This window comes from Hyperolius riggenbachi, chromosome 9 (assembly GCF_040937935.1).
Source record: "Hyperolius riggenbachi isolate aHypRig1 chromosome 9, aHypRig1.pri, whole genome shotgun sequence".
NCBI lineage: Eukaryota > Metazoa > Chordata > Amphibia > Anura > Hyperoliidae > Hyperolius > Hyperolius riggenbachi.
The window spans coordinates 252870115-252897706 of NC_090654.1; the positions used below are offsets into that span (position 1 = coordinate 252870115).

A 27592-nucleotide genomic window follows, 5' to 3' on the forward strand; every position below is an offset into this window, starting at 1 on the left:
TTGGTCAGCGGAAAGCAACGGAAACGCGCAGATGTGAACACTCTCATAGGGAATCATTGCACATGCGCTTTTAAGGCAATTTAATCGCCGGTGCTTAAAAAAACAAAACCCCGAAAATGCTCAGTGTGAACCAGCCATAAGGCCTGGAAACCACTAACTATATGTTACTAAGCCATTACGAAGCGCTTGTGATTTGAAAAGCTCTTGCTAACGTAAGGCTATGGGTGTGATCCCACTTGAGGGATGTGATTTTATAAAAATCCCCCATAGCATTACATTAGAATGAGCTTTTCAAATCGCAAGCGCTTACGGCTTAGTAAAGTACTGCTAGTGGGTTCCAGGCCATAGAACTGCAGTCTTTTTTGCGTTTATTCCATTTTGTGAAGACATAAACATGTGCACACTTGAGCTGCACAACAATATTGGAGGACTTTGCCCAATTTAATGGACATTTCCAAAAAGGAGCGATGGCTAGCTTTTATTTTTAGTGGGAAAAATCCCTAGTAACAGCCTCCATCTTTTTTTATTGTTTCTTGGACCAGTGGCACAGTGACCCAAGGAGGTCCCAGCAATTGGTAATAGAAACTGAATGTAAAAGATTTTAACCTTTTTGCACACTACCTGGAGATAACGCTGTTCTGGAATTGGGGTGTTTAGAGCGGACCTGAACTCAGAACTTCCTCTCTGCTCTAAAAGATAAGCAGCAACATAATAACTTTTAAAGAAAAACATTTTTGTTACAGCTGATAATAATCCTGCAATAAATCTGCACTGTTTCTACTTCCTGCTTTCATGGAAACAGACATATTGTTAACATCCTGTGCTTTCAAATAAGCTTATCTGCTGTGGCAGTCTGGTGACCCAGGGCAGAGATCACATTACAACTTGTGATTAGACACAGATGAGGGGGAATTAGACTGGCTAAACTCTCTAAATACATACAGGGTGCATTTCTCTTTTTTTCTTTCTGTTCTTGTGCAAGAGTTCAGATCCACTTTTGGCATTGCACACACTTGCCACTACTTGCTTCTGTTGCCACTACTTGCTTATATAATGGTCAATTGCTCTGTGATCATAAAAACGACTGATTATCACGGTTTACTGTATTGGACACTGCCACTGTTGAACATTTATGATAAATGGGTTCCTGTATCAAATTCAGGTTATTGCCATCTTGCAAATGCAAATCGTATACCTTGTACGTTTCATGTACAGTGCTGTGGTGCAATATATTCAAAGCTGTTTCGTAGCTTAGTTCCTCTTGTGTGCAGTGATGCGTGTAAAGTCAAGTAGAAAACAGACTGAAAATGGATGGTAATTTTGAGAGAATGTTTGACCTGCAGTCTTTTTCGACCTATACGGCTCTTTCACACTATGAGCATTTGCATATTTTTTTAAGCGCTGGTGATTTTAGAAATTGCCCTAAAAGCGCTTGTGCAACAATTCCCTATGAGTGTTCACATATGAGCGATTGCGATCCACTTTTAAAAGCGCTGCCTTATCATTATTTTTTTTTTAATGTTTTTAGCTCAATGGAGAGTATAGGGAAATCGCAAAACGCCTGAAAAAGTGCTTTGTGGCCTAGTGCACACCAGAGCGGTTCGGCTGCGGTTTGCGATCCGCTTGCGGGTGCGGATCCACTAGGGTAATGTATTTCAATGGATGGGCTGGTGCACACCAGAGCGGGAGGCGTTTTGCAGAAACGCATACTCCCGGGCTGCTGCAGATTTTGGATTGCGGATGCGTTTCTGCCTCAATGTTAAGTATAGGAAAAATGCAAACCGCTCTGAAAAACGGCACTTCAGAGCGGTTTGCCAGGCATTTTTTGTTACAGTAGCTGTTCAGTAACAGCTTTACTGTAACAATACATGAAATCTACTACACCAAAAACGCTTCACAAAACCGCAAAATGCTAGCTGAAATGCTACAGAAAAAGAAGAAAAAGCGTTTCAAAATCTGCTAGCATTTTGCGGATCTGCTAGCGGTTTTTGGTGTGCACCAGGCCTGTATAGAAATTTTTTGGGCGCTTCTACTAATAAATACATTGTATTTATTCATTTCCGGGTGACAGAGTTCACTTCCTGACTGATGTCCTGACTGATGTCAGAAAGTGAAAAAAATCATTGCTTTGCAAAAGCGCTTAGAAAACCGATTAAAAAGCGCAGGGAAAGGTGATTAAAAAAAACGCAAAAAATCACTCAGCGCTTGCAATAGCGCTGGTGATTTATAACGTGAACATAGCCTTATTCCATTTTGGGAAGAGATTAAACACGGGTCTAATGTGTAACACCCAGTATAATGGGCATTTCTGAAAAGGAGCATTGGCTATTATTATACTATTATTTTCATTGGAAAAATGTCCCCACTTATAACCGCCACCCACGTTTATTGTTGTTTCTGGGACCAGCAGAGTTCATATATTATAAACAGTGACCCATGGAGGTCCCAGGAATAGAAACTGTTAGGGCTTGAAACGCTGGCGATTTCTAAAATCTCTTTAAAAGCGCTAGTGCAATGATTTTCTATGAGAGAGTTCTCACTTGAGCGTTGAGATTTCTTTCCAATCACAAAAGTGGCTCCTGCACCATTTCCTGAGCGTTTGCGCTTCAATACAAAGTATAGGGAAAACGCAAAGTGCTTGAAAAAGCAATTTCCCCAGTGCTTTTATGAATAAATACATTGTATTTATTCAGTTCCAGGTCAATGAATTCACTTCCCGATTGTCTTCAGGAACAAAAAAAAAATTGCCAGACAAAAGTGCTTATAAAAGCGCTTAACAAAGCGCAAATCGCTCTAAAGGCGTGGGGAAAAGCGATCAGCTAGTGCGCTGGCGATTTATAATGTGAACATGGCCTTAGGCCTCTTTTAGGCCCGGTTTCCACTTGCGTTAGTGGCAAACAGATCCAATTGTACCGGTCGATGGGAACTGGTTTCACTCTGTTTGCCTTCCGCTCCGTTTCCCCATATCCCCCAAACCCCCACCTCCAAAGTGAATTCTGCTCCTTAGAACTAGTGTGAAGAAACGTTCCGTTTTCTCATTGCCTCCAGTGCAGTGCTTCAGCTTCCGTTCAGCTGGGCTCAACGGTTCAGAAAAATAGTAGAAGTAGGAAACTTGTGGATTCCGCAGGTCGTGCAGAACAGATCCGTTTTGGACGGATGTGAACGGATCCATAGGTTAACATTGGATCCATTCGCATCCGTTCCCTTCTGATCCGGTAACAGACCCATTTTTTAGCGCTAATGTGAACCAGGCCTTACACTATACGCTGAAAACCTGATGTGTTTTAATATTCCATGGCATTGCATTGTAATAAATCAGAGAGCGGCGTCTGGGGGACATAGAGGCATGTCAGGAGGCAGAGAACATGCCTCTGCAGTGTCCTTCCTTAAACATTTTTCTTCTAGCTGAGTGGCATGAAATAGTAGCCGGGTGGGGCGTGATGAGAGAATGAAGGGCCGGTGCTTCTGTGAGCAACTATGCTTTCAGCATAGGAGGAGGTAAGTCAATGACAGCCAGGTGCTTACCAAAACTAGCCGGGTGGTGCACCCGGTTAAAAGAGCCTGGGGAGACCACTGGTCTGTATCCCATTTGCCCTCCATCTGCCCACCTTGGATTTTCTTTATAATGTGTATAGTGTGAACTGAACTATTGGGAAACATGAACATTACTTCAAAAATCAGTTGTCCTTTCACACTTTGGCCTCAATTCACTAAGCTCATCTCCTGTCTTTAATAACTCTAGAGTTGTTACCATGGTGATAAGGCATGTAGTATTCAGGAAACATTTTACCTCAGGCAAGTCTAAAGTTAACTCTTCTGTCTTTAAATTAACTCTCCAATCCTTAAAATAACTCCAGAGTTAAATACAGGCTGTTAATTAGCTGCATGTGAAAATAACTACAGAGGAGATAAATTAACTACAGAGGAGGTAAATTAACTACAGGAGAGGTAACTTAAGGAATGAAGAGGTAAGATAACTCTCTCACGTGTGGAGGTAAGTTTTTCTCTTGCCTTATTATCTCTAGCATGATCTTAGTGAATTGAGGCCTATGTCAGTTGCTTTCAGTTGTAACAGTGTACAGTCCAGTGTCCATGTTTCCTTATGGCCTATTTCACACTATACACTGAAAAATGGCTATGGAGGAAAAAAAAAACATTAAACCGCAAAGCATAGCAACGTGTTTAAACGTATAAAAAAAAATTGCATTCGTGTACAGAAAAAGAAAACCTTATACTGAGTAGGGTAGTGGAAAAGGGCCCTTTTCCACTACCCTGCGTTTTGCAATCTGATTCTGATTGCTAACGGATCGCAAAATGCAGGGTACATTAAGGGCTCTTTCACAGTGCGACGTTGAAGTTGCACGTTAAAACATGTAACGCAGAATAACTCACAGCAATGAAAAATCAATGGCCTGTTCACAGCGCACACATTGCGTTGTTGTCTTAACGCTGCCCGTTAAATGAAAGTGCTGCATGCTATGCGTTATACACGTTTCAGCTGCGTTAGACTGTTTGCACATGATGTTCAGTAACTCTTGTCGACATACTCTTCATTGCCTGTATTTTCTACTGAATATGCTGTATGCGGTTGTAACGCTGCATTGCAACTTTTTGGCCGCATTGCTGTTACTTTGCGGTGCGACTTTAACGTCGCATCAAACCGCAATGTCCTAATATGAAAGTAGCCTCAAACTAATAACAGCAGCGGCCATTTCCATTAGTGTGATCCGATTGCGTTGCGATTTTGGCCTAAGCGCAATCGTCCTGCCGCGTTTTGTTTGCAGCTGAGCTCTACGTATAGTAGCTCAAATCGCATCAATGGAAATTTGATTTAAACGCGATGGTGTTTCATAGTGGAAAAGAGCCTCTGTACACAAATGCAATTTTTGCACAATTTTAAAAATTAACTACAATTTCCGCAAATCAGTGGTGATCGTTTGCCCTATATTATACATTACACTAGCACTTTCCAAAATGCTAGTGATCGCCAGGCAGCGATTCAATCCCTAGGAAGGCTCCCCAGTGTGAATATGTGCTCTACCCAGAGGTAACAGTTCTCCTGGAATTGGGGCATAGCACACACTTGCCAGTACTCGCTTCTGTTTGAAGAACAGATGATAAAATGGTCATATTGTTCTGTGATCAGATAAACGACTGATTGATGATCAGTTGTTGAATTATACATTATGGTAAATGCTGAAGTCATTCTTGTATAGCAGATGGCGCTGTACGCCCGCATACGCTGCTGCCACTGCTGTTCCCAGTTATTGATCGGGCTGTATGACTTGCCGGGAGCTAATGACCGTGGTATGTAATAATATGGCGCTTGATAATTGTTGCCATTGGTAACGGTGTATAGAATCCCCGCGTGTCAGGCTCGCCAGTGAAATGAATAATGGCTTTGCCATCGTCAGGCTTTCTAGGCCGTAAGCCGAGGTGCGACGGCACAATAAGCTCCGCCTCCCCATCCCTCAGACTTGTGTGCAGCACGTGACTGCAGCCCCGCGCTCTTCCTGCTGGCGATGCCCCGTGGCTGACGTCAGCAAGCTGCACTGCGCCTGCGCGGGTGACGTCGTCCTGAGTGCTTCGAAGAAGTGTCGAACTGCTTCGGTATAAATAAAAAAACAAAATGAAGACACGTGTCCCGCGAGGCGGGTAACCATCCGGCCGGAGCGAGCGCTCCTCTTTGCAGAGCGCGTCCCCGCGACCGGGGCTTCCGGTGCTGTGCGCTAATATGGAGGGAAAGATCAGCTGTATGCGCAGCCTGCGGCGAGCAGTGTAAGTGGCACACCTAGCCGTGATGATGATTATAGAGCTGTGAACGTGCAGAATGCGCGGCGCTGTGTGATCTCCGCTGGACGGAGGGATGGCTGTCGGGCGGGGGGTTGTCTGCTCTTCGTGTTGCCGGGGCTGATGGGATCTGCAGCATTCTGCACTGGGTGCCCCGTTGTCAGAGTGTTAGGGAGGGACTGGTAACGTGACTGGCAATGCCCTCTGTGCTGGGGGTCTGGCAAATCCCTGCCTGCTTGTAGAGTGTCACCTGCATCTGACCCTGTAAGGACACTATGTAGCAATTATAGTATGCAAAAGCAAGAAAATCCATTCAGAAGGACTGCCAGGTTACATCTGACTGTACAGTTATGCTTGAGATGTTCTTACTCTACTAGGTGGGATGTTTTAAAGCAGGGGTCAGGAACCTTTTTGTCTGAGAGAGCCATAAATGCCGCATATATTAAAATATAATTCTGGGAGAGCCACACAATATGTTTCAAACTGGGACAGTTTGGTCATGTTGATGTGTATACAGTTCATCCGCCAGGCAGCGGAAGTGTCAGACACGTCTTCAGCTTCTCTTGGGTTTCAGCAACATCAGCAATTTCCCCGAGAGCCAGACAGGAGAAATACTGACTAACAGCTTGTACAATTAGCTAGGTGACTTGGGGGCTGATTCACTTTGTAGGATGAGATCCCCGTACTCCGGCCCAATAGTCTGCCTGTCAAGTGATTGGCAGCCTATTGGGCCAATCAAAATGCAGGGATACTTGTTCTATAAAGTCACTGGACCTGGCAGGGACCTTTTAAGCCACCAGTAAGCAAAAAAATACTCAAAATAATTTTAATAGTACTTTCTCACCTACTTTTTGGTACTTTTTTTTTTTTTAGTTGAAAAGTGCTAGAAAGTTATTTTAAATTGAAGATGAAAAAGTATCTCCTAGGAGAAAACTCAGGTGAAAAAGTGAATTGCATATGGCCGAGGGTTTCTTCAAAGATTGACTGATCGGATCCTCTTGCCATGCAAGGGACTAACCAGCAAATAGAAACTCACAAATATGTCACGTGATCAAATCGGTCACATGTTTCTCTATGTTCTTTCTTACAGTAGAGTTTTGTACCGTGTCAGCCATCAGTAAAAGCAAGACGTTGTGAATCGGGATGGTACCATTTATTGGCTAACTTAGAAGAAAAGCAGTAAGCTTTCGGCTTTGAAGCCTTTGTCAGACTATGTGTTGAATCGTACCGAAACATCCTATATAAGATAGAATTATTTGCTTTTAGCAGTAATGTGATAAATGCTCCTCTTCAGTTGATCCGCTTTTATTATTTTATTTTTTTTAAGGGCTGATGTTTTCTTATTTGTATGTCCAGTGTATATAAGCTTATCAGTACATTATACAGTGTATACGTCTGACGAAGGCTTCATAGCCGAAAGCTTACTGATTTTCTTCTAAGTTAGCCACAAAATGGTATCATTCTGATTCAAAACTTCTTATAGTCAATCCTTTTTTAGAAAAAAAAAAATTACGCTTCCCACATCCTTCCCAGCCTTTACAAAAGGCCCAGAATGAACATCCAGTTGACACAATCTCACCTCATCCTGGTTCCAGCGACGAGTCTGCTGCTTCCGGCAACCGGCACAGGTGATCGAGTGACGCCAAGCGATGTGGGTGTGTAAGATCCTCGGTGTACGCACTGCAGTGCCATCGCTAACCAGGAAGTGATCTGCTCTGAGTCTATCACTTTTGGGGGCTTCTTCTCATTGGCTAATGTTAGTATTTATTTAATCCAAGCTGTCAGACCTGTTAGTTGCCTGTGGTAGCGTTTAGTCGCTAGAGCTAGCTGCTAGGTGAATCTCTGTATCTCCTGTCTGTTACCTTGCCTGAGTACCTGACTATTCTTCTGATTACTGCGTGGACGGACCTTAGCTAGTTTAGACTGCTCTATTGTCTCATCCCTTGTACCTGATATTGTTTGTGCATAACCTTGTCTAAAGGTGGAAATCATGGTGTCTGATTGGGGCATAGAGACTGAAGGAAGGTGAGAGATCTGCCAGGCCTTAGGGCGCGATTCCACTTGAGCGGCGCGCGTCTGCAAGACGCGAGCCGGCTCTTCCGGGTCTGCGGGTAAATCAGACGAATCCCATCAGCCGTGCCATGCACGGCTATGGGATCCGCAGCCTCCCGTGCCCATTCGGATGGAAAAGCCGGCCGAATCGCTATCGGTAGCGATTCGGCCGGCGTTACCATTGCACCCTATGGCAGAGTTTCCATGCACTATTCGCCTGCAGGGAAACTCTGCGAATTCGTGGCGGTTTCCGCTCAAGTGGAAACGTGCCCTTACAGAAGTCAGATGCTTTGACTCTGGTGTAAGTCTACAAAGGTGTGTAACTCAAAAATATCTAAATCTTTGCATGACAGCCAGGTAACTGTCATTGTTTACAAAGGAATGAAGATGTCAGTCTCCGTATTCCTCTCATTTCAGGTTCCCTTTAAGCAGATATCCTTTTCATATAGCATTAGGCGTAAAACTGAGTGGGAGTTGAAAGGTTTATGTACTGATTTGAAAGCTCTTATGGGATGGGAGATGTCTGGTGGTTCATGGCCAATATGCAGCATTGTGGATGCTGCCGTGAGATGGAGAGTGCAACAATGTGACTTTGCAATATGCTGAATTGCATAGAAACATCCTACGTAAGATAGAATTATTTGCTATTTGCAATAATGTGATACATGCTCCTTATCAAATTGATCCAGTTTTTTATTTTAATTTTTTTTAACTAGCTGATGTTTTCTTATGTTTACTCTTACAGGAAGATGAACCTTCAGCAATGTTTACAACCTGCAGAGTGATCCATAAATATTTCTGACAAAAAATTATGGAGGAAAATACGGTTCTGAACGGGCCGCCAGATGGTGGGAGTAAACCTCCATCAACAACCCCTGCTTATTTTTACATCCTCCACCAACCACAGGGCGAGAACCAAAAGGAAGAGACCATCCTTGTAGCTAACCGGGATGTTTCGGCCGTTGCACCAGTTGTCCAGTCTGGAAATAGTGACTCAAAATCGAACACCTTCCTTTCAGCTGAATGCACGTCTGGTAAAATTACTGTAACGCTGGATAACAATAACATGTGGAATGAATTTTACCGCTGTAGCACTGAGATGGTATTAACAAAGCAAGGGAGACGAATGTTTCCTTATTGTCGGTACTGGATATCCGGCTTGGAGCCTTGTCAGAAATACATCCTTGGTATGGACATCACTCCGCTGGCCCCATATAAATACAAGTGGAACGGCAAATGGTGGGAGCCAGGAGGGAATGCTGAGCCGCATGTTTTGGGTCGGGTGTTTCTTCATCCCGAGTCTCCATCCACAGGACAGTATTGGATGCATCAGCCCATTTCTTTCTATAAACTGAAGCTAACCAATAATACTTTGGACCAAGAAGGACACATCATTCTTCACTCCATGCACCGCTATTTACCGAGGCTACATGTGATACCTGCAGACAAGGCCACCGAAGTAATTCAGCTCAATGGTCCTGGTGTTCACACCTTCTCCTTTCCACAGACAGAATTTTTTGCTGTAACCGCCTATCAGAACCTTCAGATTACCCAACTGAAGATTGACTGCAATCCGTTTGCCAAAGGTTTTCGGGATGGGACCGTAATGGGGAAGCCTTTTAAAGAAGGCAAACCTAAGGATTCAGGTAATGAAAAAGACTCTTCAGATGGAAAAACAGGAGAAAGTGATGATCCGGAAAGTGTAGGAAAGTTGAAGGAGCCTTTTGCGGCGTTTGAGCAATCTGATGGTGACACAGAGAATGAATCTTTCAATGTAGAACGAGAATTAATTAGTGCGCTGAATCCAGAGTCCATTGCACCAGAGGAGTTAAGTCCAAAGCCTGATCATCATGAACCAGAGGAATTGCATCCAAAGCCTGATCATCATGACCCAGAGGAATTGCATCCAAAGCCTGATCATCATGAACCAGAAGAATTGCATCCAAAGCTCGATCATGCACCAGAGGAGTTAAGTCCGAAGCGCGATCATCATGCACCAGAAGAGTCTAGTCCAAAGCCTGCTCCTCATGCACCAGAGGCATTAAGTCCGAAGCCTGATCATCATGCACCTGAGGAATTAAGTCCAAAGCCTGCTCAGCGTGTACCAGAGGAATTGGATCCAAAGCCTGATCATCATGTCAGGTAAAATGCTCATATTTATGTTTATTTTTTTACGTGCCTCTTTAATTTTATTTTAGCCAAACTTTATAGCACACATGAAGTGAAACTAAAACCATGACCATACTTGGGGCATCTTCCAGTCCCTCATAATCTCTGTGGCCCCTCAGCTTCCATTGCTGCCGCGCCCTCTCTGTGCTGTGCTCCTGTTTAGTTTTCAGAAATACGAATGCTCTGCCTACTCGCACTCTCTTCCTGTATGTTACTGAATGGCTGTGCACAGCAGCCTTGGCCAGTAGAGCCCTGGGCATTCAGTGTTACAATTGTTTCCAAACTGCATGTCCAGAACGCTCCCGCCCATGGCTGCTGTGAAAAGCCTTTTCGGTAGTTGTCGCGACTGAGCCCAGTCAGAGTTTTCAGTGGGAGGAAGGCACCACAACAAAGAGGTGTCTGGGAATGCTGAGTGGCCACGAAGTTTATCGGAACTGAATGGGAGAAGCCCTGGGTATAGCCACCTTAGTTTTATTTTCAATTCAATTTAATCTTTGGAAACCTGAACATTTGGAAAAAAATTGGAACATTTCAGTAGCATTCTGAAATATTTTTATTGAAAATAAATGGTTACTGGAAGACTACCCACACCCCAACGGTAGGTGAATGGTTGAGAGAGGTAACTCCTATATTTAATATGGAACAACTAGTCCAGAAAAATAGGAGGGGAAAGGCAGTTAAAACAGACCTGGAAGAAGTGGGAAGAATTTGTAGAAACTGAAGAATATAGAAACATATTAAGCAGTACTGAACAGGAAGTTGAGACCGGGCATTCTTAAAGAGAATCTGTATTGTTAAAATTGCACAAAAGTAAACATACCAGTGCGTTAGGGGACATCTCCTATTGCCCTCTGTCACAATTTCGCCGCTCCTCGCCGCATTAAAAGTGGTTAAAAACAGTTTTAAAAAGTTTGTTTATAAACAAACAAAATGGCCACCAAAACAGGAAGTAGGTTGATGTACAGTATGTCCACACATAGAAAATACATCCATACACAAGCAGGCTGTATACACCCTTCCTTTTGAATCTCAAGAGATCATTTGTGTGTTTCTTTCCCCCATGCACTGAAGTTTCAGGCTGCTCTTTTCTTCTTGCAAACAGCTTTGCCCTTGTCTGTAATTCTTCAGTATGTGAAAGCCCAGCCAGCTCAGAGGATGATTTATCCAGCTTGTAAAAGATAAGAGAGAAGAGAGAAGCTGCTCTAATCTAAATAATACACAGGCAGTGTGCATAGAGGGGCCAGAAAGGGTGAGTTCATAGCAGAACCACAACACTGAAGAACTTTGCAGCCTTCCAGATACAGGCTGACAAGTCTGACAATGGAAAGATACATTGATTTATTACAGAGACTGTGATAGTAGAAAGTGCTGCAGTAAGCCAGAACACATTAGAATAGCTTTTGGAACTTGGATGATAAAAAACAGGATGCAATTTTTGTTACGGAGTCTCTTTAAGGGACAAATAAAAGTATAAAAGATAATCCGGAGAAGCAACAAAACTGTGCACTGGGGTCCCTGCCCCCTTGCCCCCCGAGTGGGTGAGAAGTCCGGGACCTGGCTTCAATTGGCAGACAAGCGCACATACACCTGCATGCTCCGCCCTGCTCCAAGGATAGATCTGAGCAGGGTGGGTGTTATGTAAATGAAGGGGCAGAGATGGCCACGATTGACTACTATGAGACAGAAAGCAGCTCTGCCTCTTCCTGGTAAGCGCTTCACCAACCGAATGGGGGGGGGGGGGAGTGGTTCAGGGGGGAACGCACATTCGTGGAAATTCAGCGGAAAACATTGTAAGTAACCAATTAACAAAAATATAATGTTAAATTAAAAAAAAAAAGACTAGGTTTGCTTTAAAACCAAACTAAGAGTATGGGATTCTAGTTGGTGGGTTACGGCTTTTGGCCTATTTTTTTAAGCCAAAAGTGGGGGGATCAGCATATGTGCGGTAGAGCTTATCCGCACTTGTATACAATATTACTTGTTTATCTTAAATTGGAGTGAGGCTTGACTTCCCTGACTTTATACAGAAGACTCTAAGCAACTTGTATAACTTCGTGACACTGAAGCAAATAAAAAGTTATGATACAATGGCCTCAATTCACTAAGCAGTTTAGTCCAGTCTACTGATGGTTTTTAGTCTACTGATGGTTTGGTGTAAATCAGTTGCATCAAAAGGGAATTCACTAATAATTACCAAGTGTTTTAGACCTTATCTAAAAGTTTGGTAATTAGGTCGGTAAAGCAGGGGAGAAGATGCAATTCACAAACGAGTATCTATGACTGACAGAAATCAGCTGGTCTAATCTCAGTCAGAAAAAGTGGGCGTGGTTACTCCTTGTTTTTGCCTTTGTGAATTGCATCTTTTGATAATTTTCACTGCTTTACCAAGCTAATTACAAAATGTTTTAGACCAGATCTAAAACCTTAAGCCTCATCTACACGGGTGGATGAGGCTGCGATCCGGCAGCTCGATTAGCCGCCGGATCGCCTCTTCCGCGCGTGCCCGCCGCATCCCCACTCGTGCGCCGGATTCGATTCCCCGCCGGCGCCGCTTATCTTCCGCTCGATTCCCTGCCATTGTCCCCTATGTATATTATATAAATTTTTTTTTTTTTTTTTTTAACATCATTGCATCATTCTGTGATATTTGCAGTCTGCTCTGTTTAATGCTGGGAATACACCATGCGTTTTTTTGCGGTTGATTTACCGTTTGATCGTGTTTCGGTTTGTTTTCCCGGTCGATTCTCTTATCTTTTCTTATCAATTTCCATTCACTTCTATCAGAAATCGAGTGATAAAAAGATCGAAAGTGAGACTGTACATGTTGGAAATTATCTATTGAACCATCTATCTGTCTAAAAACCGCATGGTGTATTCCCAGCGTTACAGATTTTAACCACTTCAGCCTTCAGTCGTTTTCACTTTATGCATGCGAGCAATGTTCACCTCCCATTTATTAGCCGATAACTTTATCACTACTTATCACAATGAACTGATCTACATCTTGTTTTTACCGCCACCAATTAGGCTTTCTTTGGGTGGTACATTTTGCTAAAAGCCACTTTACTGTAAATGCATTTTAACAGGAAGAATAAGAAAAAAACGGAAAAAAATCATTATTTCTTAGTTTTCAGCCATTATAGTTTTCAAATACATGCCTCCATAATTAAAACTCACGTCTTGTATTTGCCCGTATGTCCCGGGTATTACACAGTTAAAATTATGTCCCTATCACAATGTATGGCGACAATATTTTATTTGGAAATAAAGGTGCATTTTTTCTGATTTGCATCTATCGCTATTTACAAGTTTAAAATAAAAAAAAAAATATAGAAATATGATCTTTACATTGATATTTAAAAAGTTTAGACCCTCAGGTAAATATTTACATTTTTTTTTTATTGCAATGTTTTTTTTTTTTTTTGTTTTTTTATATAATAAACATTTTATGTGAATATTTTTGGGAGGGTGGGATGTAAACAGTATTTTTATAATGTAAATGTGTGACTTTTTTTTTAATTTTTTCACTTTTAGTTGTAGTTTTACTTTTTGGCCACAAGATGACGGGCATGAGTTTTTACATGACGTCACTCTAAGCGTAACGTACGCTTAGAGAGACAAATCCCCATGCAACAGCCAGAAAAAGCGAAGCTTCTGAGAGAAGCAGTCGCTTTTTCTGCGGGGGAGAGGAATCTGTGATCGGGCACCATAGCCCGATTCACTGATTGCCTGGCTAACGGAGCACGTGATCGGCCATGGGAGCGCGCGATCGGCCGCGGGAGCGCACATTGCCTCCTGGGCGTAGCTAGTACGTCCTGGAGGCCGAAGTAGTTAATACAGAGTGTGGTTTGCAGAGCTAATGAACCTTTGAACTTCAAGCAGTAAAAACCTTATCTGTCACTGTTTCTTTGATGTATAATGCTGGGCATACATGCTGGGCGTGTTTTTTTTTTTTTATCGGTCGAGCAGCTGATGGCTCGATTGATAATATCCGACGTGTCCGATACCCCGCCGGAAAAAATGAACAGAAGGTAAGGAAGCGCCCGCGGGGACGAGCGGGAATCGATCCGGGCGGCCGCGGGGACGATGACGACACATAAACGAGCCGTGTATGCCCAGCATTAGTGTTCTAGAAAACTGTTGCCATCCCAAATTGCTTCCCAGAGCACAGAGAAGCTCTTTTGTATAGATAACCAATGTTTTTTATTTCTGTACTAGAAACAATATGACTTGTTTATTCGCTATTAATGCTCTGCTGCCACAACAGCCTCTTTGTTATTTAACACTAGTTGACCTAAGCCCATTTAAAAACGGGCTCGAGGTTCCTTCACGCTGCCACCGCCTCCTGTCAGTGTGCACACGTCCGCCCGCTCGGCCGGCCCGCCTGCCCTCTGTCCTGTCCCAAAGGCAGTCAGTGCTTGACATGCACAGTAGCGCAAAGCACTGACACAGGGACAGACGCAGGGACACTTGTGTTTTATTGTATAGGATTGTTTATATTTTTGTAATAGAATATTCCAGTTCCCCTGCTAGATTTCGCTATTTAGGTTATCCCAACTGTCACTCCCTGCTCGTCTTTTTACCTATGAACAAGCTCTGAAAACATCCCTGTTTGCTTTAAAGCGGAACTGTAAATACAATTTAAGCACACGGTTTCACTTACCAGGGGCTCCTTAAGCCCCCAGCAGCCGTCCTGTCCTTCCCGAGTCGCCGTTCTCCCGCCGCCAGCTAGTTTCAGTTTCGCTGCCGGGCCATGAAGGAATGAAACTGCAGTCATCATCATTATCTATGTAGAGAGCACACAGATCATATTGCAGCCACACTTGTCTGTTTCAGAGCTTCTCTCTCAGCAGAAGCAGCCCCTTCCATGTCATCAGAGCTCTCAGTATGCAAAGCTGAGCCAGGAGGGGGCAATCTTTGGCTTGAAAAGACTCCACAGAAGAGTGACTCGGCTATAATGTTTCCAGGTCAAACCTAGACAGAAAGCTCAGTCGGGGATTCTTATCACAGATAACAGACTAATTAAACAGATAAGAATTAAACTAAAAGCAGGGTAGGTGTTTAATGTCATATAGAGATATCCCGAACGGTTCGCCCGCGAACGGTTCCAGGCGAGTTTTAGGTGGTTCGCGTTCGCCGGCGAAGGTGAACTTTTGCAGAAGTTTGATTCGCCCCATAATGCTCTACTGAACAGAACTTTGACCATCTACATCACAGTCAGCAGGCACATTGTCACCAATCAAACTGCACTCACTGTTGGAGCCCCACCCCCCTTATGAAAGGCAAGGTTCTGCAGTCGTTTTACTCACTCGTCTGCCTCCAGTAATTAGTTAAGGGACAGCTGCTGTCAGACTCTGCTAGGGAGAATTTAGTTAGGATCTTGTAGGTTTGGTCTTAGCTGATTGTTATTCCTTATATCTCTCCCTATTCCCTCACTCCCTCACTCCTCCCGGAGGGAGGAGGGTCTCATCTTCCAGGGAATTGTAGTATTTCAAAAGCCAGCTTACATTCCGTGGCTGGGAATTGAACCCAGGTCTCAGTGTGCGGTAGGTAATTCATTTAACCACTATACCACCAACCACACTACATGCTGAAGCCAGCCTAGCATGTACCATTATGATCAATCCAAGAGAAAAATTAACTTGCTTAATCCACAGAATTGTACTATATCAACAGCCAGCTTACATACCGTAGCTGGGAATTGAACCCAGGCTGGGCTGGGAATTGAACCCAGGTCTCAGTGTGCGGTAGGTAACTCATTTAACCACTATACCACCAACCACACTACATGCTGAAACTTCTTGGAGCAGACTTACTTCCTCCCTCCAAAAGACACATGCATCCCCATAAAATCATGCAACAGCAACTGCATGCACAGTCTTTGTGGTACACAGTCTGTGTGGCACAATTGGTTAGTGCGTTTGGCTGTTAACTGCAAGGTTGGTGGTTCAAGCCCACCCAGGCATTGCCTTGCCTTCTGTGTTCAACAGTTGTCCGAAGAGAACCCCAGATAGCCAGGTAGATTCATCTCTCTCTCTCTCTCTCTCTCTCTCTCTCTCTCTCTCTCTCTCTCTCTCTCTCTCTCTCTCTCTCTCTCTCTCTCTCTCTCTCTCTCTCTCTCTCTCTCTCTCTCTCTCTCTCTCTCTCTCTCTCTCTCTCTCTCACACTCACACACACACTCTCGCACTCACTCTCACTCACTCACTCACTCACACCGCTTTCCGCGGAATTGTATTTTCTGCAATTTTAGGCGGAAATTGGTCATTCCGTTTGGGCGGAACAGAATTTCTTTTTCAATCTGGCGGAATTCCGAAATTGCCTGTAAAATTCTGCCGGTATCCGTTGATGGTTTGATCAAGTCCTAGAGGGAGAGAGAGAGATCATTTTTATCTTGGGTATATCACAATGGTACATGCTAGGCTGGCTTCAGCATGTAGTGTGGTTGGTGGTATAGTGGTTAAATGAGTTACCTACCGCACACTGAGACCTGGGTTAAATTCCCAGCCATGGTATGCAAGCTGGCTTTTGATTATAGTACAATTCTGTGGATTAAGCAAACTAATTTTTCTCTTGGATTGATCGTAATGGTTCATGCTAGGCTGGCTTCAGCATGTAGTGTGGTTGGTTGTATAGTGGTTAAATGAGTTACCTACTGCACACTAAGACCTGGGTTCAATTTCCAGCCCAGCCTGGGTTCAATTCCCAGCCACGGTATGTAAGCTGGCGTTTTTAAATACTACAATTCCCTGGAAGATGAGACCCTCCTCCCTCCAGGAGGAGGGAGGGAGTGAGGGAGATTCCTGATGTCCTAAAGCAGTGTAGGCCTGCAATTGAATTCAATGAGATTTCTGACCTTTAAAACACTGCTTTTGTATTAAATCCAGATTTTTTTTCTGGGACTTTCGATGTGTATTTTACCAGGGCTGTGGAGTCGGTCCAAAAATCCACCGACTCCGACTCCTCGACTCCGACTCCTCTAATTTGCATATTACAATCTCGTTGATTGAAAGTATGAAACATGAAAATCGTCTCTTAACTGCCAACGCTTAGGAATTTTAAAAGACAACTGAAGTGAGGATTTGGAGACTGCTATATTTATTCCCTTTAGTCAGACTAAAACTAGTCCTTGGTAAGAGTACTTGTAAAAGGTAAAGACCAGAACAAAGAACATCTATCAGGCCCTAGGCAATGTAACTGTGGGTACATGTAAGAGTGATGTGCAGGTACTCTGCAGGGGAATAAGGAGATTCTTCCTCTATTACACATTCTTCATGCACAATCTGAACCAGGTTTATGGGTGATAGACAACACCTATGTGCACAACGTTCTTAGTGGATTCCCTGCAGCTCTGTGGGACGTGCATATGTATGTGTAACAAAGTAAACCTGAGACAGATGAAATAAAGTTTTATACATACCTGGGGTTTCCTCCAGCCCCCTGCAGGCTAATAAGTCCCTTGCTGTCCTCCTCTGCCACCCGGATCTTCTGCTATTAGTCCAGGCACTTGAGTCAGTCTGGCGTGGTGTGCATGAACACACTCCGCCGCGAGCGTACTACATCTGCGCAGCACTATTGCGCAGGTGCAGAACGCTCCTGGCTGTGGAAGTGGCATGCGGCCGGACTGCGCTGACTGGCTGAATTACCAGGACTCATAGCAGAAGATCCAGGTGGTGGAGGTGGACAGCGAGGGACTGATAAGCCTGAAGGGGGCTGGAAGAAGCCCCAGGTATGTATAAAACTTTTCTTTTCATCCTTCTCAGGTACCATTTAATTTGTAGTCACCAAACCAAATTTTAACATATTAAATTTTTTGATTTTATGAGCAAAAATTTGCACAAATTAGAATCGACGCAGAATTATTTCCATCTCATTGACCATCTCTATTAGTGACACGGCTACACATCAGGCTTTATACTTACAGCATAGATGTTTTTTAGTATATATGTTACGGCCAAAACCCGCAGTGTGGCCACTTCTAGTTCTGGCCGGCCACTTCGGGGTCTGGCCGGCCAATATGCGAAGTGGCCGCAGCGCAGCGGCCAATGTGAGAAATGTTTTGTTTACGCCATAAATTGATGACAACTTGCTTAATTTTAATGAAATATAGCCGGCGGCAATGTAATAGATGAAGCTGCCGGCTTTCGCACTGCCTCTCTCCTCTCCCCGATTACCCCCGCCTCCCATACAATAAGTAGCAGCCAGCGAGGACACGCGTGTCCCGAGAGTCGTTTGTTCCTGCAGAGCGGGTGCTGGCAGAAGCAATGTCTGCAGCCTCCCCTATCTGCTGCGACGAACGACTCTCCGGCTGCATGTCCCCGGCTGCTACGAATATTGTATGGGAGCGGCGGGGAGAGGAGAGAGAAGGGGGGGGGGGGGGGGGGGAGAGGCAGTGCGAAAGCCGGCGGCTTCATCTATGACATTGCCGCCGGCTATATTTCATTAAATTAAGCAAGTTGTCATCAATTTGGCCGCAGCGAGACGGCGTAAACATTACATTTCTAACATTGGCCGCTGCGCTGCGGCCACTTCGCACATTGGCCGGCCAGAACCCGAAGTGGCCGGCCAGAGCTAGAAGTGGCCACACTTCGGGTTCTGGCCGTAACATATATAAGAGATTCCTGTGTACACATCATAATATACTGTACAGTCACAATCAGATGTGAATATCTGACGTTAAAAATACGGGGACTGCTTTATTGAAGCAGCACAAGTAACTAATTTGATTGGTTTATTTCATTTTTGTGGACTAAGCACAGCTATTACTGTATGTAGAAATTATTTATGATGACTATTATCTGAGAAATAGAAAATGTTATCACATTTTCTATTTTAATTACAGTTTAAATTCATTAGGAGTCGGTGCATTTTTTTTCCGACTCAGACTCCAGGCACCCAAAATTGCCCCGACTCCGACTCCACAGCCCTGTATTATACTCAACCATGTCTTCCTCCAGGTATTAGACCCCATGAAACATCTTTTCTATTATTTTTCCAGTCAGCAGAAATTTTTTAAAATTTTTAAGTTCGCCTCCCCATTGAAGTCTATTGCGGTTTGTGAAAGTTTGTCGAACCGAACCTTTCGCGAACAATGTTCGCGAACCGAGGTTCGCAACCTCTCTACTGTCGTATTCCCACTGATAAATGCAGTAAAATACATGATGGTGCTTCGTCTCTGGTTCTCTTTAATTGTAAAATTATTATGATTTCACGAGTAAACAAACATGCCATTGTTTGATACCTGTTCGAAGTTGTTATGAACGGGAATATATTTTTTAATCTATTAGGTTGGCATTGGCATCAGTAATCCACAAGTTAAAGTGATATGAAACCCAGCATTTCTTCTTTGCTCTAAAATATTATTTACAGCATATTATATACTACCACCATTTATTTATTTTATTTATTTATTTATTTTTTTACTAGAACAGTATTCAACTAGTTAAACACAAGATTTACAAGCTCCCTGCAAGGAAAGGTGGACTCATCCCAACTGGAGATACCATTATCTTGTGTTTACCTAATTGTATCAAGTGAGGAATGTAAACATTCTCTGGCAATTCAGACACTCCAGAACACAGACAAATACTCAGGAAGCATTTCTGAGTACATTACAATATGAATGCACCATTTATGAAGAAAATGCAATGTCAGCTCTAAGCAAAAAAACTTGTACTTTGGGAACTTGTAATTTCTAAATTAATAATACTTATGCACAAAAGCAAATATAATTGTATGGGATATAAAAAGTAGGAAAACCTGTTTTATTGAATATTATGCCAGAGTTTTATACTGCTTTAAAGGAAAAGTCTGCAGCCTAATTTAAAAAACAAACAGATATATTGCAAAGTGAGAAGTTTAAAAATAGAAGAAAGATCAAGAAGTGATTGATATTCACCATGTAATTTGTTCATGTTTGATCCACATTCAGCCTGCACATCATCATCTTTACTACTGGCAGGCAATAAAAAAAACTAGAAACCACCAACTGCCATTATCTATAACCACACCTACTTACAATATGATAAAAGGTTGTTGTTGTGTGTGTTTTTTTGATGTGTATATGGGCAGAGGGCGATATTGGTTGCTTGGCAGTTGGAAGCCATTATTTCCTACAATACAACGAAGTTGACAGAAGGGCAGCATTTTATGAATTGCGCCCCATGCTGAAAGTAAAAAATATTTATCGTACTAATATTAGACTCTTTTTGTTTTTTTGTTTTTTGTTTTGTTGCTAGAGGATGCATAGCCGAAATATTTTATGATTTCATTTGGTTATTTCAGATGATAAAGTGCTATGCAGGGAACCTTGCATCAACTTTAAAAGATATTAGGGTTGATGCACAAAGCAGCAGTAATACAGTAAAATCTCATTATAGTAAACCTCTAAGCAGCGGTAATACAGGAGAATCTAGTTTATAGTAAACCTCTAGATAGAGTAAACTCAGTCCTCAGGTCCCAGTACCTGCGTCTATATGTACAAAAATCATCGGACTTCGATTCTAGGTAGCCAAAATTGCTCCGACTCCTTAGTCTAATATTTACAAAGGCTATGGATTTGGTTCAAATATCATCAGACTCCTCAGTTTATTGAAACCTCAGATTCCAGGTACCCAAAATTGCTCTGACTCCAGGTACCCAAAATTGCTCTGACTCCAACTCCACAGCCCTGGTATAAATATACAATGTATGACCATATTCTGATGTAGTAAATTTATTTTCCTGGTCCCTTAGAGTTTACTAATAAGGGATTATACTGTATTGCTGTGCGCAGACAATGTTACTTGAGAAATACTCTAGTGCAGCGGGTTGCGCTAACAGCGGTACAGTGCTGGCGGTAACAACGGCAATATCGCCACCCGCTGACTGCGATAAGCAATATTACCGCTACTTCGTGCATCAATCCCTATGGAGCATGAACTTACTGTGATGATATATCTGGCAATGGGATTTTCAGACCTAATTTTACGGCAATTTATAAAATCGATGATTGCAATGGAATTTAATGGGCTTTTTTGTTGCTTAGTGTAGTTCTGTGCTAAAGTTTACATTTTTATTCCTGATCTAGCTCTGCTGACACTTCAGTGGTGGCATCTCAGCCTGTGCCCACATTCCTGCCTGTTCGCATCAAAGAAGAGCCTGAGGATGATTATGATTACGGTAGGATGCACTTCAGCGTTAATGTTAAGCAGGAGGACTGTGATGGTGTACCAGATGAGTACTCAAACAGTGATAATGACTATCCTATATTGGAGAGGGTTTTTGCACAGTTTAATACAGATTACTCAGATGGGAAATGTTCTGTAAACAGTCCTTCTGGGGTTGCCAAAGCAAAGCTGAAACTCGATGACGGTAAGATGCCCAGGCTGTATCTGGAGTCATGCTTTGCTGGTAAAAGTGCTGAGAAACGTCCTGATAGACAAGCCTCTAAAACCCTGAACAACCTCAAGCTCCGAAGTGCGTCAGGTTCAGGAGAAAGTGGGAAAGTTAACCCAAGGCTAAATATCCGCATTAAAGAGGAACCTATAACAAGAGAGGATAAAAGGCGACCTATCAAAAGCAGGTTTTTTGATGACGACTATAGTGTCCCAGAGATGGTGAAAACTCGTACTCGTAGGAGAAGGACCCGTTCCAGAGCATCCACGAACTCGGCAAATGTGGTCAGTGTGTTCCCTTCAGGCAAAAGGAGAGGGAGACCTCCCAAGAATAAAGGAGCTAAGGTCGGACGCCCTGCAAAGCCTGTAGAAGCTCCACCATCATCGTTCCCGGATTTCAATCCAGACCTGGAGGATGTTGATGGTGTCCTATTTGTTGCATTTTCTTCAAAGGTGAGTGAAGTTACAGTGGGAAGTTGTTTGTGCATGAGCAGAGAGGCGGGATAGATTGTAAAGATTCCCACTACGTTTCATGTGTAGACTGATAAAACTGCGTTTCTCAACATTCTTACAGCATGTACCCCTTTTTAATGACTTTGTTGGCCAAGTACCCCCTGCTAGCCAACTACTACTTGACGCTTTCCCATTATTTAAGGCAATGCCTCCGTTGCAACCCCTGTAACAATGGGAACGGAAAGCGTCCCTGCACGGTTGCTTTGCATACAGTCAAAGAAAAGTATGCTTAACTGTTAACACGCGCATTTTACGTTACCATACTGCTCTTCGTTACACTGCACCGCATTGTGAACATTGCATGGGTGGTGCATTGCAGTGATGTAAGCCATGTTACAAAGGGGTTGTTATGCAGCGCCGCAATGCACCACTGTGAACTTTTTACATTTGGAGACTTAAATGCAACGCGGTGTGACAGAAGTAGTCAAATCGCCACAATCCCAATGCAAAACCAACGGTGTGTTACTGCATGATTTGTGCCTACTGCATTGATTATGCAGTAATGCAAGTTTACGGTAACGTAGTAAGTGTAAACGACTGAATGCATTGCAGCACGCATGCGCCTAATGACAGGAATCCCAGTGACGTACTGTCTGTCCAGCAGGGATTGCGTCACTGAAAGAGGGCGGGTCTATATGACCTTGTTGGTGCACTGTGCTGCAAGGGCATTTAAAATACTGATTCGTGGGGTGATCCTATGGACCGCATAAGTGTAAAAACAGCCTCTGGGTTATTCAAACAAAGGACATAATGTTGCAGCTAGATAACAATCACTATAAGCACAGTATTAGTAACCGCTTATGCTGTTAAAAGGGTGTAATGCAAGTATATTGCAGTGTAGGTCAGTGTACAATGTTTAAAGAGACACTGAAGTTTCATTTTTTACCTTATTTTCTTCTTCAGCCTTCTTCAGCATTAAATTCTAAGCTAAATTGCCGCATTCCGCAGCAGAACGAGTTATTTATAGCCCTGAAATTACCTACAAAGTTCCACGACTTTGCAAGTCGTAGATTTTGCTGCCTGGTAGAGGCAGAGCTTAGCGCGGTAGCTCTGCCTCTTCTCCAGTCCATCTCTGCCCCTCAACGCTCCTCTCAGTGAAAGAAGACTGAGAGGGGCGGGGAGAGGTGGGGATCGGCAGAGATTGACTGGAGCAGAGGCAGAGCTACAGCACACAGCTCTGCCTCTACCACGAAGCAGAATGATGCAACCTGTGGAACTTTGCTGGGCAATTTCAGGGCTATAAATAACTCATTCTGACGCTGGGATGTGGCGATTCAGCTTAGAATGTAATGCTGAAGAAGGCTGAAGAAGAAAATAAGGTAAAATTAGAGATTTCAATGTCTCTTTAAAGGGAACCAGAGACAAAGCACCCTCATGTATTTTACCATATATATATCAATGGGAACATTAGAGAAAATGCCTACCCTGCTCTGTTTGATTCTGCACTGTACAGCTTGCTTCTAATCAGCCCTGATAAAATCCCTGATTGAGCATTCAGTCTGGCTTTGCTCAGGAATATTTATAGCTCAGTCTGTATTCTCTCATGTCTTACAAGTCCAAGCCTGCCCCCTGCTGGCTCCGCTCAGGAATCATTATAGCCGAGTCATTACAGCAAAGCCAGACTGAATGCTCAGTTGGGGATTTTATCAGGTCTGATAAGAAACAAGCTGTGCAGTGCAGAATGAAACAAAGCATGGTAGGTGTTTTCTCTAATGTTCCCACTGATCTATATGGTAAAATACACAAGTGCTTCGTCTCTGGTTCACATTAAAGGACCTCTGTTGCAAAAATCTTAACATTTAAAACATTTAAAATATATGTAAACCTATACAATTAAGAAGTATGTTTCTTCCAGAGCAAAAATGAGCCATACATTGCTTTTCTCCTATGTTGCTTTCACTTACTTACAGCAGGTAGTAGAAATCTGACAGAACCTACAGGTTTTGGACTAGCCCATCTCCTCATGGGGGGTTCACAGGGATTTCTTTATTTTCAAAATGCACTTAGTGAATGGCAGTTGCTCCGTCCAACTGCCAAAAAAGTGTACAGTGAGCAGGGAGGCTGGTCAGCATCTTTGTATAAAACTTTTTTTAGGGAGTGTCTTTATAAAGGATAAAGGTCATGCTGAGAATCCCCTATGGAGAGATGGACTAGCCCAGTGATCTGCAAACTTGGCTCTCCAGCTGTTAAGGAACTACAAGTCCCACAATGCATTGCAGGAGTCTGACAGCCACAGTCATGATTCATAAAGGCAAATGCATTGTGGGACTTGTAGTTCCTTAAAAGCTGGAGAGCCAAGTTTACAGATCACTGGACTAGCCCAAAATCTGTCGGTAATGTCAGACTTCTACTACTTACTGTAAATGCCAGCAACATAGGAGAGAAGTAATTTATGGCTCATTTTACCCAGGAAGAAACCTACTTCTTATTTGTATGGGTTTTTTAAATTTTAAGATTTTCGCGATAGTTCCTCTAAGTATTTTTAATCGCGCTCCATTATGAGAACACTAATACTAAATAATTTTTGAATGGGCATTTATTGTGAAGCACATAGCACTAAGAGCTGATTGTTTATAAGTGCACATCGCTTGTAAATTGGGCCTTTTTTTAGTTGCTCTTTATAATACAAGTCGCCGTTGTGGGCCTGCAGCATTGACTGCCATTGTATATAGGGCCATTTATTTTGGGGAACTCGGCATTGACCACCAGGGTATATAGGGACAAGTATTATGGACTACATAGCACTGATGACCAGTGTGTACATAGACATTCCCTTTATTCCAAAAGTATTAGTATATAGGACAGTGTTTCTCAAACCTGTCCTCGTGACTCCCCAACGGTGCAGCTTTTCCAGGCAACCTCACCTATGCATAGTGTCTCAGCTAGGTTAATGCCACGTAGCTGAGACACTTACACCACCTGTGCATAGGTGAGGCTGCCTGCAAAACATGCACCGTTGCGGAGTCACGGGGACAGGCTTGAGAAACGCTGATTCAGGATGTATTGCTTATACACTTTTTAATGACCTCTCATTCTTGATTTATAGACCAAAGTATGTAGCTGGCCCACCTTTGCAGCCATAATACATTTAACTCCTCTGGGAAGGCTTTCCAGAAGGTTTAGGAGTTTGCTTATGAGAATTTTCACCATTCTTCTACTACTAGAGTATTTGTGAGGCCAGGCACTAATGTTAGGCAGGAAAGCTTGGCTCACTGGGGGACATTTATCAAAAGTGTCTGAGACAAAATATTAGTAGGTTTTTAGAAATCCGTGCAGAACTGTCTCAGACATCCTAAGAAATCACTAAATAGTGCAGATTCCTTCATAAACTGTTAAAAATAGGAGGAGATAGGAAGGTCTCAGGCAGTGCAGTGTGTGAGGGAAATTGCTGTTGCTGAGGTAACCAATATATCTGCTGTCAGCAAGCTCTGAGGAGGAATTCAGCGGGGGGAGGAGCCCTTCACAAGTCATGTCTAACCTGCACTATCTGTAGAACTGCTGTTGGACACTTCTTATTCTGCAGCAGTTTAGGGATGAATTTGCACTTTTCTTAACTAGTGCAGCTCTAGAAATCCACGCTAAACTGCCGGTATTATGTAGGATTTGGGAAGTTTCTTACTATCATGCAGAACAGTTCCTCAGCTGGTTAGAACAGTTTTAGAAGAAAAAACTGTTGGTAATGCTTTGATAAATCTGGCCCACAGTCTCCACTCTAACCCAAGGGTAGGGGGGGGGGGGGGATCGGGCGGGCAACCCAACCCCAACCCCTGAAAAACAACCCTGCACCATAACGCCACCACACTTCACGCTTGGCTCAATTCATTCAGGCCAGTACCATTTTCATAGCCTACGCATACAAACAGCCTCTGGGAGTTTTCTTCTCTTGTAGAGTTATGTAATGATATTGCTGCTTTTGAAAAGTAATATTTGGTAAATGTTGTCTTTGATTTTTTTTTTTTTTTTGTTAGGAAGCATTAGATGTTCACACAGGAGGGAAGCCTAAGACTCCCACACCTCCAGATATTCCAGCGGAGCCAGTTTATGCTGAAATGACAGGTAAATTAAATATTTCACTTACAGACAATAAGGGTAAAGAGGTGCCCAGGTAAAGATAAAATTACATTAAAATCGAAATCAAAACAATCAGATAAGACAATAAGATTTATTATGCACAGGCAACGCGTTTCACGGGTTTGAGCCCGTTTCCTTAGGCCAATGCAAGTGCCGCAGTACAAATAGTATTGAGCAGGGCTGTACAAAAATCATCCGACTCCTCCGTTTGTGAAACCACCAGCTCAGGTACCCAAAATTGGTCCGACTTTTACTTTACAGCCCTTGCATGGCTGTGGATTGGGTACAAAAATCATTAGACTCCTCAGTTTATGAAACCACTGACTCAGACTCCAGGTACCCAAAAATTGTCTCGACTCCGACTCCACAGCCCTGGTATTGAGCGCCTCAGTAAGGCTGCCTAGAAAGCAACCGTAAGGTAGACATCCACTGCATGCCATTTTTGGTGGTTTGGAGGTTTGTTTAATAAATGAGTCTCAGAAAAATGTTTAAAGCCAAGACTCTCATTTGTAGTACTCCTCTCATAAGCAGCATTAGCTTTGCATGGAATCGTGGATCACACTTCTTGCGGCTGTAGTTGTACAATCAATATGAGATCTGATCTCTGCTCAGATTTGATTTATGTCAAGTTGCTTAAGGTGGTAAGCATGTGAATGATGGGTAGATATTGATAGTCTACCTCATTGTGTAGTTTATGCCCAGCATAAGCTTACCATACATTACAATAATCTCGTTATAGTAAACATTCGGGTATAGTAAACTAAGTGTCCAGGTCCCAGCCAAGCGCCAGTATAAGTATATGGGAGTAATGCCTGGCATAGTAAACTCTGATATAAGAGAACTGTTTATAGTAAACCAGTTTTTTGGCCCCGCTGTATTCTGTATCCGGGTATAGTGGAAAGTGGGCAGGCGCATGGGTCAAGCGTGAGTCGAAGACCTATTAGCCACGGATGGGCTTTCAGCCACTTGTAGCCTGCTCACTACCTGCACACTACTCTGGGCCTGCAGGGATTACCTCAGCCCCTGAACCAGCTGGTAAGACCTATGCTTCCTGTGTAATGCTGGGAATACACCACGAGTGGGGTTTTTTGGCAGGTAAATGGCTTGATAATTTCCAACAAGCCTGATCTGATTTCAATAGTTTTTCTGATAGATTTTCTTATAGAAGTGAATGAAAATCGATTGGAAAGTAAATCTGCCAAAAAAAAAAAAAAAAATCGTTGTTTTCCCAGCATAAGCCTAGTTACTGAGGGGATTGTATTTGTCATCTGTGACTTGCTTGTGCATGGCTGCAATGCTACAGTATCATTCAGGAATATGCACAGATATGTGGAAAGAGGAGTACCTGCATCAACTGGTGAGACGTATGCTTCCTGTGCAAGCTATTGCATGATTATTGCATGCAGATCCCTTATATTGTGCATTTCTCCTGGCGGGCTCAGTAGGCAGCATCAGTATTAAGGAGTCTTGCCCAAGGTCTCCTCACTGAATAAGTGTTGGCTTACTGAACCGGAAGCGCTGAGATTTGAACCCAAGTCACCTGTGTCAGTGTCATTGTGCATTTGGGAATTGCTCATAATCATAGCAGAGTGGCTATTGAGGGTCTGGATTCAATAATTACACTG

The 27592-nt window shown here is 43.1% G+C and overlaps 1 protein-coding gene across 2 annotated transcripts in view; it reads left to right on the plus strand.

Annotated features, from left to right (window-relative positions):
* MGA (MAX dimerization protein MGA) overlaps nucleotides 1–27592 on the plus strand; it is a 124322-nt gene that overhangs the window by 24484 nt on the left and 72246 nt on the right. The window contains exons 1-4 of one of the 2 annotated variants that reach the window (XM_068254299.1): nucleotides 5577–5778; nucleotides 8588–9984; nucleotides 21077–21836; nucleotides 25865–25952. In XM_068254299.1, the coding sequence (XP_068110400.1) occupies nucleotides 8654–9984; nucleotides 21077–21836; nucleotides 25865–25952 (2179 nt within the window). In that variant the 5' untranslated portion in view covers nucleotides 5577–5778; nucleotides 8588–8653. Of the gene's footprint in view, nucleotides 1–5576; nucleotides 5779–8587; nucleotides 9985–21076; nucleotides 21837–25864; nucleotides 25953–27592 lie in introns of those variants that run through there. The other variant, XM_068254300.1, reaches the window with a different exon arrangement.